The sequence below is a fragment of the Salvelinus alpinus genome, chromosome 10 (assembly GCF_045679555.1).
Source record: "Salvelinus alpinus chromosome 10, SLU_Salpinus.1, whole genome shotgun sequence".
Lineage (NCBI taxonomy): Eukaryota > Metazoa > Chordata > Actinopteri > Salmoniformes > Salmonidae > Salvelinus > Salvelinus alpinus.
Genome location: NC_092095.1, coordinates 51494333 through 51506703, shown reverse-complemented (window position 1 = coordinate 51506703; position 12371 = coordinate 51494333). Strand labels below are relative to the sequence as shown.

Here is a 12371-nt window from a genome sequence, read left to right as displayed (position 1 = left end):
CCCTATTAATCCATCAAGTTATAGACCGGTAGCGTTGACATCTCATGTCTGTAAACCTATGGAAAGGAGGATAACAGAAAGGCTGACGTACTTCCTGGAGAGCAGAGGACTAATGTCACCAGGTCAAAGTGGGTTCAGGAAAGGCAGGGGAATGATGCATCCTGTACTGGGTCTAGTCAATCATATGGAAGGCACAGGCAAATAAGGAGGTGGGGGTAGCCATTTTCTTTGATTTAGAGAAGGCCTATGATATGATGGGGAAGGGTGCCTGCGTATCAAACTGGATAGCATGGGGGTTGGAGGAAGGGTTTTTAACTGGATGAAGGACTTTCTTTTTGGACGATCAATACAAGTGAGGGTGGTGAGCTGCATGTCAGAAAGTTATGAGGTAGATAATGGTACCCCCCAGGGAAGTTTGATTAGTCTTTTGTTGTTCTCCATTATGATTGATGATGTATTCATCAGGTGAGATCAGATATTGGGAAGTGATTGTTTGCGGATGACGGGGCGCTGTGGAAGAGAGGGAGAAAAATTCCCCATACAGCCGAGAGAGTTCAAGAAGAGATCAGAGAAGTTGAGCAGTGGTCTCTCAGTTGGGGCTTCAAGTTCTCAGTTGAGAAAACACAGACTGGGTTTTCTACTAGAAGGAATATTCAGGAGGAAATATACCTGAAGCTCTACAAGAGGAAGGTGGAGACGGTGGAAGTGTTTAGGTTCCTGAGGGTCTGATTTGACACTCAAATGACATGGGCGGAACATATTAACACAGAAGTTATCAAAGGAAATAAAATATTGAATGTGATGCGTTGCCTGTGCGGATTGGAGTGGGGGGGGGTCGGATAGACTGGCGTTAAAAACGTTATATATAGCAATATCAAGGTCATCACTGGACTATGGTAGTGTAGCATATGCATCAGCAGCTCTGACATCTTTAAAAAAGCTAGATGTAATCCAGGCTCAAGCTCTAAGAATATGTTGTGGAGCAGTCAGACATTGCTCGTCCTAATATTTCTAGATTTCTTAGCTCCATTCTTTGACTTTAAATTCATGTCTATTGTTGTGAATTGTTAGATATTACTGCACTGTTGGAGCTAGGAACACAACCACCCGCAATAACGTCTGCTAAATATGTGCATGTGACCAATAAAATTTGATTTGATTTGAGAGATGCCTTTAAAGTTGAGAAGACAATAACTAACCATGACATATTGGGTAAATCCTCAAGGATATAAGGTCACACATCCTGCTGGAAAAGAAGGTGCTCCTAGAGTCCTGGGAGCATAAACCTGATCTGAATAGAAGTTTTGGGTGGTTAGGTAAGGGCATAGTGAGAGAGGCGGGACTGTTTGGGAAGGAGTTCAGCCCCCCTGTGGGGGGTACTATGCTGCCTTGAATATACTCTATTCACTGATGGATCTAAGGACCCTAAAACAGGGAGGACAGGTGCAGCTTTTAGTGTTCCTGAGTTTCAGGTGGCAGTGACAAAAAGAGCATTTATCCGTGGAGTTGCTGGCCATACTCTTGGCTGCAGAGTGGGTGGAGGAGGTGAGGCCAGACAGGGTAGTCAACTGCTCTGACTCGTGCAGCACTGATGAGCTTAAATGAATTTCTGTCACAAAGCAGACAAGATGTCTTGTATGAGATTTTGCAGTGCCTGTTTAGGGTGAGACAGAGGTGGTTATTTGTGAGGTTCCTCTGGGTACCAGCTCATGTAGGAGTAGCGGGGAATGAGGAGGTGGATGTTCTCGCCAAGCAGGCTCTCTGACATCCTAATGTTGATACGGACATGTCAATCAGTAAAGCAGAAGCTAAGTGTTAATAAGAACAGTGGTTAAAAAGAAATGGCAAGCAATGTGGAACAGGGAGGGAAAGGGAAGAAACCTGTGTAAGATCCAGGAAAAGGTGGGGGCAGGGATGTCCACCGGTTGAGAAGAAGGGAGGAAAGTGTAATCACAAAGCTGAGACTGGGACACACAAGGCTCAACAGTACATTGAAATTGGTAGAAAAACATACAACTGGGAGGTGTAAACACAGTCAGGAAAATCATGGAGACAGTGGAACACATGCTATTTCAGTGCCAGCAATATGGGAGGGAAAGGGGAGTAATTATATTTAAGGAGTAATGGTATTGAAGAGCCAAGCTTAAGTGAACTGCTGAGAAAATCTTCAGAGGTGTAGTGTTTAATTATGTACTTAGTTTCCTTAAAATTAAGGAGACGAGAATAATTGGTATAATTGAGCACTTCCCTGTCTTTGGTCCACACTCCAGTCCAGCTGGGGGCGGTAAAGCACCTTGAAGTTGGTTCCCAACCGCCATATAAAAACTATAGACAAAGAAGACTATTCACTTTCCGGGTCAGTTTATTAATGGTACCTGCTTCTCAAAACAGCAAGAATCCCGAGGCAGTGTTTACATTTTTAACTAAACGTTTTGTGGAATAAAATAAACATCACAAGAGCAATACCATGTCAGACACGGTAGGGGCACAGTTTAACTAACGTCTTGCTTGTCTGTGAATTGGTTGAAGAGACAATAATGGTTGAGCAATGCTTGCTAGCTACGTTAGCCGCTATGTGGGCCGAGAAGAGTTGTGTTTACTAACACAAGCTATCTAGCTAGCTACTGTAGGTAGCTAGATCGAAAATAGTGCCACGGACAATGCACGAACGGTATAACATTAGGTTTTACTTTTGTAAAATTGTAACTAGCTATATGTCACATGGCTCTCCATTTGGTCTACTACGTAACGTTACCGGCAGGTAGCCTAGTGTTGGGCCAATAACAGAAAAGGTTGCTGGATCGAATCCCTGAGCGGACAAGGTAAAAATCTGTCGTTCTGCCCTTGAACAAGGCAGTTAACCCACTGTACCCTGGTAGGCCGTCATTGTAAGTAATAATTTGTTCTTAACTGACTTGCCTAGTTAAATAAAGGGAGAAAAAACAATATTCTGTTTGGCGACCATGGAGGGATTCATGACATGTTGACAGTGCAGTAGGCTGGCTGACTATGCTGATGTAATGTTGTATGTACATGTCAATGGGACACTTTTCTTACAGGAGTCTAACGTTGTTCATTTCTGTATATTCCAGGAGACAAAACCCTCAAGTGGAGATGGAAGTGAGAAGAAAGATGGAGAGTACATTAAACTGAAGGTGATTGGTCAGGTAAGAGAATATGGAGAAGTATGGATGCATCTCAGACAGGAGAGTTCCCTTCCTTGCCTCTATTCCTTTGCTATATGTAATATGAAAGGACACTGGGGGAGCCATAGGCCTTTTCTCATTTGGGCAAGATTCTGTACTCTCTCTCGGAGGCCCTCTCTCCTCGGAAACTGATAAGTGGTCGAAGAGAGTGTCAATTCGTTAGTTGACAAATAGAAGAGGGTCCTCCCTTCCTCGATAGCCTCCTTTTGGCAAGTAAGCGCAAGCAAAGATTTCTATAATTAGCTCATTGTTCTTTCTGTGGCAAAGGTGTATCCTACCTGAGTCCTTCCAGAATGAGTTTTGAAATCTGCCACACCCCCTTTGAATCAGCTATTGTTTTCTCAAAGGAGAAAAGCATGCAAACATTTAAAAACCATATGCTACTTATCCTTTTATCTATAGAATGTCTTTCACAACTAGCTAAATTTGTTTTTTTATCACTTTATGCATTTATTTTGGGATTCCGCCCTGTAAATGTCATTTGCCTGATGACACACCATTGGAGACTCATTTCATACAAGTGCATTTCCGTCCACTTTCCATCTCCTCGCCGCCTCTCCTCGATTACCTTTGACCTTTTTCAAAAGGAGGACGGAGGAGAGAGGATGCAGGAGTTGAGTTAAAATCCAATTGAGAAAAGGCCACATCCTGGACTTAAAAGCATTTTAAATGGGAATTCTACATTGATCTTGCTATTTAGTCTGGGACTAGTGTACTAGGATCTAGTGCAACTCCAGTCCTCGAGTGCCTGATTGATTAATCAAATTGCATTGTAAACTGAAGATCATGATTAGATGGAGTCAGGTGTGTTGGCTGGGGCAAAACTGTGACACCAATCAGGCCTTCGAGGACTGGAATTGCTCACCCCTGATAGTGTCTGGGAAAGCACCCCTAGAAGCCTGGCACACAAGACTGAGTTGTGTTCACCAGTTAGGAGAAAAAAAAGGCCTAATTCTATCTTTACTTTCAGGACAACAGTGAAATTCACTTCAAAGTGAAGATGACAACACATCTAAAGAAGCTAAAGGAATCGTACAGTCAAAGACAGGTAGAGTGGTTGAGTTATGAAGCCAAACGATTGTCCCATCTCATTTTGACAATGTTGGTCAGAATTTCAGAAATAATATCATCATGTTCCCAGTATCTGACGCAACCATGTGTGATTCCTTCCTGCAGGGTGTACCAATGAACACCCTAAGGTTTCTGTTTGAAGGACAGAGAATCTCAGACAACCAAACCCCCAAAGAGGTACCCAACCCATCCCTCTTCCCTTGTATCATCCATACAACCACTAGCCTGGGTGCCAGGCTGTTTCTCTTGCCAAACCCTTATGGAATGGCAATTCCAAACCTGAACAGACTGGCTCCCAGGTTATACAACCACCACTGTGTCTCTTAAAATAATAATTTTCTAATTTATTACATTTTTTTTAGGTGACATTTCAATTTGTTTTCTGTGAACCTTGAACATGCTTGCAGATAAAACTTTCCTCTGCATCTTTGTCTGACTTTCTCTCCCTCCCCAGCTTGGAATGGAAGATGAGGATGTCATTGAAGTGTATCAGGAACAGACCGGTGGACTTTGGAATGATTAGACTTGCTATATTTTTTTCTCATTTTGAATTTTGTATGTATTTTGCTTTTGTGCTTTGCGCCATCTGGATCACACACTCTATTGGGGCTTCCATGTGCGAGGGCACAAAGAACGACTGTGTTAGAATGGGTAGACGATCTGTTCTTTCTCCTTTAAAAACACCTCGCACAATGAATTCTTCTCCCTCCTTTTACAATGCAGGTAACATTGTAGTGCAGACAGTGTCATAGCTGAATGTCCCCTATTGAGAGATGGCATGCATACAATGACTGGTTTTCTCTAGACTCTGCTACACATGCCTCTTTCGCACCTAAAGTTGGAATATACCACCTATGAATGCTAAAGCATTGTTTTGAAACTGTTTAACAATCTCAGTTTCCTACCATTGATGGATATGGTGTAATGATATTTCAAATGTTTTTATGATCATGATGTATATTTTGCATCCAGTATGTGTGTAATAATTATTCATGTTCGGGGTCCCCCAACTGGCGGGACGAATTTGGCCCGCGGGTAATTTTATTTGCCCACGGGCCAAAAACATTTTTAATTGTTGGACATAAGACTGTAAAAACACCAGCAAGCCTGCTACAAGTGATTTTAATTTTGGATATCTGTTTCAAAGAGAGATATGTGATCATATACAAATGTAAGCAAGGCTTGAAATGATTGTTTTAGTCAAATATATCTGGGCTTCTTGGGGTCAATTTGCAGTCTACAAATTATTCGGAATTATTTTCTGGCCTGCGGCTGAATCTAGTTGATGCCTTTCCTAGGTGTTCTTTTTATTTCTATTTGAATTTCACTGTTTAATCTCTGGCCTCTAATTGGACTTAAATATTTTTTCTTGTTTGTCTGTCCTTTTATCAAAATATGTCTTGCTGTATTGAACCACAACAGTAGCCACACACAGTAATGTCAATGCAACAAATGACTCCTTATGGAGGCATTGATCCGGATGGTTTGAAGCAAATAACGTTTCTTTTTTTTTGAATAAAATGTTTAACAAAAACAGGACTGATAGTTTCCAATTTTGACACTTGTATACCATTGCAGACCAAACAATGTTTTGAATTCGGACTGCAGGTTGGATTCCTGTCCACCAGAGTGCGCTCTCGCCATGTTTATGACAAGGAGTGAGTATTTGACATCTCACATTATGAAAACAACTTTGGCCATGTACATAGTCACATGCAGAGGGAATTTACTGTGCTGCCTGTCCTCCATTCAAGGCCTTGGACAATGGAAAGAGTGAAATGATAGTCTTAAAAGAAATGTCCAGTGTGGGGTTGGTTGTGTTTTTTTTATTTTTATGAATGTTGGTTCGAAATGTCACTTTTACTCCAATATGTAGCAGTGATGCTTCTCAATGTATGTTTACTCACTATCTTAACTGGAAAAGGCAAGTGTGGAACTGTAGAGAGGGAGGTTCCTCCTGCGTACATCACTGCGCTGCAGACGGAGCCAATATTTATTTGTAAAGCGTCCGATTTCATGGAGGCCCAGGGCAGGGAGAATGGCGTGGAGTTTGAAGGGGGGAAAGGAAGAGGTGGGGGAGTAGAGTCATTGACCAGTGACAGGGTAAGAGAAACAGCAGAGAGTGCAGGGGGGGGGCAGGCAGAGAGAGACTAAGGGTCAGGAAACTGTATCAGGGTCCAGGCCTTGGGTTAAGACTGCCTGGAGGAGATCTGGTTTCTAAACCTGGGATACCTCACAGTGGCAAAACACTACCAGATGTGGGCCAGCCAGGAGACTGGGGGGAGGGGATGGTGTGCGAACTCACGATATGAAGAGTGAACGTGTCTCAATGCAATATATCAACTCAGTTACAGCCTTATGCCATTGTGCTTGCAGAACACTGAAAGTTGCTCAAATGTGTGGATCCTGACACACCCAACCCTGACCAGTTACATCACCTTATAAAAATGTGAAACACAGCAAGAGATAATGACCTATAATTAGCTTGATGTTTTTGCATGTTTTTTAACATGCAAAAAGTCCATACTCTTTCAATCAGATTACGTTGACTGCAGGCATCCGTCCTTGATTGGAGACGGCAATATTATTTCGGTCTTTGCCGTTTTAAAGCTAATAAGATAGCAATAGTATGTTTTTCCCCAAACATTCTTTATATTGTTCAACAAAATCATGTCCGCTTGTTGGATTAGGTACTCTTCGTTTCCGTTGAACAAATGCAACAGTAATACGGTACAATGCACGTTCAGGTCATTATTGTAGGCTTACTGACACTCCAGTTGAACACAACACGTAATAGATACAGAATAGATACCGCAAAATGTTGCCTAAAAAAAAAGAAAAAGTCTTTGTTACACTCCGCCCTGTCTAGGACACACAACCAAAACAAAAAGGGGAGAGGTGAACTCAAAACAAGAAAAGCCAAAAAGGAGATCTCACATTTCAGCAGGAAAGGAGATCTGCTCAAGGCTGTGTGTTGATTTCCTGTTCGTAAGCTTTAAGGGCAAATCCCCCTTTATCTCATCATGCTAGTTATTTGTTTTCTACAGAAATACCATATCTTTATCAATGGCTCTGATATATTGACCTGACACCATTGGAGAGATACTATTCCACAGGCAAGCAGAAGTTAGACCTGGAGGATAGAAGAGGAGACAACCAGAGAAACTAAATTGCAACACTGTATAACAGGGTAATGTGTCCACACTACAGCCTTATAGGGAGTATTGTGCAAGCAGATGTTAAAGTAACAGGACGTTAGGTGTGGAATTGTTGATATTCCAAACAATGTTAAAACAATCTCTAGGCCTTCATTTAGAGTATACCCTTCTCTCAACTCATTGGATACGTTTTAGGAAGTCATCACAATCTCGCTGGTTTTACATTGCCTCGTTCAAGGATTTGTTTTAGACAAACATATGCTTAAAGCATCCAAAATGAACAGCAATGACGTTCAAGTGACAGCAGGTTAAAAACATACTTTTATTCTGTGAAACTGTACAAGTTACAAGCCATATTGCATTAGGAAACATCAAGTAGAAACAGCAAGATTATAATTCTTATAAATACATATGTTCTTTTGAAAAAGAGTGAATAATTACAAAATGTGGCCTGTAACGTGGCAATTTAATAGCAACATCTTACAGCTAGACCAAGTCCCAAATGGCACCCTATTCCCCATGTAGTTCACTACTTTTGACCAGGGCTCTGGTCAAAAGCAGTGCACTATATAGGGAATAGGGTGCCATTTGGGACATATTACACTATACACAACTAAAAAAAGTGAGTGTGTTAGACATTTCTCTCTGTGCCAAGATGAATGTTCTCAGATGTCTGCGAGTTAGTCTAAAAGTAACATCAGCCACACGTAACAAAAACGGGCACATAAAAAATGTAAAAAGTACAGAAGCAAGGAATGGAATGCAGATTCCAAAAACCTTTGTAATTCCTTGCAAAACATAACATACATTGGTCTTGTCAGACATTAGCCCTGTACCCTTGTTGCTCCTTGGATGAGAAACTCACTTCGTAATACAAAATAGTTCACATTGAAAAGGTCATGGCAAAACAGACACTTTCTTTGTTGCTGCTGTTACATCACTGGGTGGCACATTGTGGTTTAAATGAGATTATAGAATGTTTAAAAATGTTATGGGGGTTACTGAAAAGTTAACCCCCCCCCAAATAATAAACAAATGTTCAGTCAATGGCTCATAAGGTTGTCAGGAGGGACATTCTCAAAGGGAAAGCACTTTTTTTCAGAGTTCAAATGTCCTATGTCCTATAGGAGGTGGGAACGGATATGCTCAGTCGATTTCATAAAAATAAAAAAATTAAACATGTATAACTCCTCCACGTTAACCTGCTATAAAGTTCATACGGTCGTCTCTCCTTGGTTGCTGTTACTGAGCCGCTTGTAAAACCTGCACCAACTCTGCAATGTTTTCCCCGACCAGATCCAGAACCCAGACGTGATGCCCACGATCATAGTCATCAGGTACTTGATCATGAACACCGTGAAGTCCGGGGTCATCGGGGCAAAGTTGTTGGCCGGGCACGGCACTGCGAAGCGTTTACACGTCTGCATGTGCCAGGTCTTCTCCCATTGGTCGCGGAAGGCCTGCTCGTAAAAGTAGCAGGCGATGACGATGGTGGCGGGGACGGTGTACAGGACGCTGAACACGCCGATTCTCACCATCAGCTTCTCCAGTTTCTCCGTCTTGGTGCCGTCGTGCTTCATGATGGTTCTGATGCGGAACAGAGACACGAAGCCGGCCAGGAGGAACGAGGTTCCGATGAAGAGGTAGACGAACAGGGGGGCCAGGACGAACCCTCGTAATGAATCCACGTTGTAGATGCCGACGTAGCACACCCCTGTGAGAAGATCCCCATCCACCTGCCCCATGGCCAGGATAGTGATGGTTTTGACAGCCGGTACCGCCCAAGCCGCTAGGTGGAAGTATTGGGAGTTGGCCTCGATGGCCTCGTGACCCCACTTCATACCAGCAGACAGGAACCAGGTGAGGGACAGGATGACCCACCATATGGAGCTAGCCATGCCAAAAAAGTAGAGGATCATGAACAGGATGGTGCAGCCCTCTTTCTTGGTGCCCTGGGCCACTGTCTTGTAACCGTCCTCTTTAAACTTGTCTATGCAGACCACTTTATCCTCCAGGAAGAAGCCTGCTGTATAGGCCACCGCCACCATGAAGTAGCAGCCTGAGAGGAAGATGATGGGCCTCTCCGGGTAGCGAAACCTCCTCATGTCTACCAAGTATGTGAGCACAGTGAACAGTGTACTCACACAACACAAGATAGACCAGATACCCACCCAGAGTTTGCCGAATTTCAGTTCCTCCTCGCGGAAATACATTAGTCCGTTGGGCTTGGTGGACTCGCATGGGGCACCACAGTCTTTCACCCCCAGGAATTTGTAGTTGAGGTAGGTTGGGACCTGAAGTTGTAGGGGACAGGAGAAGGGCTGGGCAGCAGGGCGACCGATGTTTGGGTGTAAGGTCATGAGCTCTGGCAGGTTGGGAGTGGGGTCCGAGGTAGCGATGTCCGTGTCTGAAGTGTTTTGACCCACACAGATCTCCCCAGCGCCGTGGACGGGGAAGTTCTCGCAGCGGAGTCTCTCTGGCCATTGAAACCCGAACTTGTTCATGAGCGCCTCGCAGCCCTGGCGTGCGCGCTCGCACAGTGATCGACATGGGGGGATGGCCTGTTCTAGAACTGTGCACACCGGTGCGTACATGGAACACAAGAAAAACTTAAGGTCCATGGAACACTGGACCTTCACGAGCGGGTAAAACTGATGGACCTCCAGCCCCGCATCCTCCTGGCTTGTGTGTCCCAAAAGATTCGGCATGATGGTTTGATTATAGGCAATGTCCGTGCAGAGGGGAATGGAAATTGGTTGACAAAAACCGTGTTCTGGTATAGAAATGCCTTTCTCGCCATGATACTGACCGGTACACGGCTCCAGCAGAAGGCAAACAGTCACCAGCGCGCACCCCGTTATCCAAATCCACTCACAGGTTATCCTTACCGCCATGATAGCAGCCCCCTGTGTTCAGAACAAAAAAGTGTCTTAAGAATATTACACCGGAGCTGCAAAAAGCCCAAGTCGAACTCAGTCCACAAAAAGGTTGAAATGTCCTCTCTTCTCCGTCTATATAAAAAGGGAGAGGAGCCTAAAGTTAAAACAAAGTTAAATGTTTGAAAAATGCCCTCGGTCGCTCTCCCCACATTCCTTATGCCAGTGTTCATAGAACTCTCCAAGAAAATGGAGGATTGCTGGTGAGGGATTTTTTTATTCCAATCAAACCACTGAGAACCTGGGAAATTCCAATAAAGAGTAGTTTTTTTGTTGTTGAAGTTCGTACCTTTACTGACCTTCGTATTGGAAACAACCGTATGACTTGAAAATGGAATGCGTAGACTAATTTCTTCCAGATTCCCACAAATCTTCGTTACATCACATTATAGGTTGAAGCAAAGTTGAAGTCTGCAAAAACCTCATGGTTTTCCATCTCGCCTTTACAACTCAGCCAATGTTCAGCTCGAGGCGCATTAGTAGGCTATCTACTACGATTAACCCGGCTCAAAGTCTGAGGTAAAAGTCAAATCTCTTCAAAAAGTATACTACTCGTCAAACTAATTCTTCCCACACCGCTAAGACCGTGATCTGCCTTTCTGGAGAAACTTGCCAGATTGATTCCCCACACCATACTGAGTTTGATCGGTTTCTTGGTGCCCACACATGCGTCTTTTTAGGGGCGCCTTGAAACCACACTTTCTCCACCAATTGAAGGATTTGTTTTCTCTCCCATCTCGTCATTAATTGGAGTGAAGTGAAAAGGGTGGAGTTTTATGCTATCTTCAGCGATAACCTGGATGAGTTTTTTTAAGATGATTTGTTACTCAATTAAAATGGTGTAGAATATAAACGTTTTATATTCTATGTTGGGAGCGGGCTATAGATAATTTAGGAGACATTCAAGCATTAGAAGTTGAAAAATAACATTAGACCACCTATCCTACTCTTTTCAGCTTCTTAGACCTACATGAAGTAATTTATGTTATTTTGCATGCCTTATATCTCATTCTGTTTGTCAGGAAAGTGTCCAGGGTTAAACTCGTAAGCCAGGCCTGTGACAAAGTAGAGCAATAATTGTCATATTTATGGTATTGTTTATTTCAGAGTGGAGCCTATAGTTTCTGGTAAATCATCTTGGTTTATGGACTGCAGAAACTGTTAGGCAGCCAAAAACATTTTACTCATGACTTGATTCTCCATTAAGTATGTTATAGAATTTTGCACATGGCTTATTCATCAAATATAATTTCTAGTTGTTTGGTTGAGTTTTTCAAAACAAACATGTCCTTATAATGTCATTCTTGGTGGATGTCAGGTCGTTTTTTTGGAGGGTGTTAGAGATGGCCTTGCATGCCAGTGATAGAGTCAAACTAATGGGCTGCTATTGTTGTAATGACCGACGCTGGAGATGAGAAGCAGGTACGGGGAGTCAAGATTTATTCAGGAACAGACAGGTAACAAAACAGGAACAGCGTCAGCACACGGGTACACAACGACAAACGACAGTTAATGCTGAAGCCGGGAACAGAGCGGGAAACCAGACAGACAGAGGGGAGGTAATGACAGAGGTGATTGAGTCCACGTGAGTCCAGTGATCTCTGATGCGCGTGACGGGGGGATGGCAGGTGTGCGTAATGATGGTGGCAGGAGTGAGTAATGCAGGGGAGCCTGGCGCCTTCGAGCGCCAGGTAGGGGGAGCGGGAGCAAGCGTGACAATTGTACCCTATTGTATAGGGTGACAATTGTACCCTATTATAAAAACATTAGCCTCTCCTTATTCCTAAACATTTTTCATATTTTCCTATTGATTGGATATCTTCACACCCACAACAGTGATTATCATGAGATAGCAGCACATAGCCTATATGATGTAACCATGTGATGTATCATTTATGTAGTTACATAGTAGTAGTCTATCCTCTTAGAAAAAAGGGTTTCAAAGGGGTTCCTCAGCTGTCCCCATAGGATAACTCTTTTGGGTTCCATGTAGAACCCTC

The 12371-nt window shown here is 43.2% G+C and overlaps 2 protein-coding genes across 3 annotated transcripts; one reads left to right on the top strand and one right to left on the bottom strand.

Annotated features, from left to right (window-relative positions):
* The first annotated feature begins 2313 nt into the window (after positions 1-2313).
* Positions 2314-5816, top strand: LOC139532181 (small ubiquitin-related modifier 1-like). The gene is made up of 5 exons (XM_071329437.1): positions 2314-2479; positions 3093-3167; positions 4177-4254; positions 4383-4454; positions 4732-5816. The coding sequence occupies exons 1-5, from the start codon at positions 2468-2470 to the stop codon at positions 4798-4800; spliced, it is 306 nt and encodes a 101-aa protein (XP_071185538.1). The 5' UTR covers positions 2314-2467; the 3' UTR covers positions 4801-5816.
* Positions 5817-7743: 1927 nt separating this feature from the next.
* LOC139532179 (frizzled-7-like) lies at positions 7744-11029 on the bottom strand. 2 transcript variants are annotated; one of them, XM_071329436.1, is made up of 2 exons: positions 10671-11029; positions 7744-10341 (listed from the first exon to the last, which is right to left on the bottom strand). In XM_071329436.1, the coding sequence occupies exon 2, from the start codon at positions 10327-10329 to the stop codon at positions 8650-8652; it is 1680 nt and encodes a 559-aa protein (XP_071185537.1). In that variant the 5' UTR covers positions 10330-10341; positions 10671-11029; the 3' UTR covers positions 7744-8649. The 2 variants fall into 2 exon arrangements, with proteins under 2 accessions (XP_071185537.1, XP_071185536.1); XM_071329435.1 differs by having other exon boundaries at positions 7744-10446; positions 10671-11028.
* Between the last annotated feature and the right edge of the window lie 1342 nt (positions 11030-12371).

Coding starts and splice junctions, on each gene's coding strand:
- LOC139532179 (XM_071329436.1), bottom strand. CDS start 10,329: ATGGCGGTAAGGATAACCTGTGAGTGGATTTGGATAACGGGGTGCGCG.
- LOC139532181 (XM_071329437.1), top strand. Junction 4,255..4,382: donor AATCGTACAGTCAAAGACAG/GTAGAGTGGTTG, acceptor TCCTTCCTGCAG/GGTGTACCAATGAACACCCT. Junction 4,455..4,731: donor ACAACCAAACCCCCAAAGAG/GTACCCAACCCA, acceptor CTCCCTCCCCAG/CTTGGAATGGAAGATGAGGA.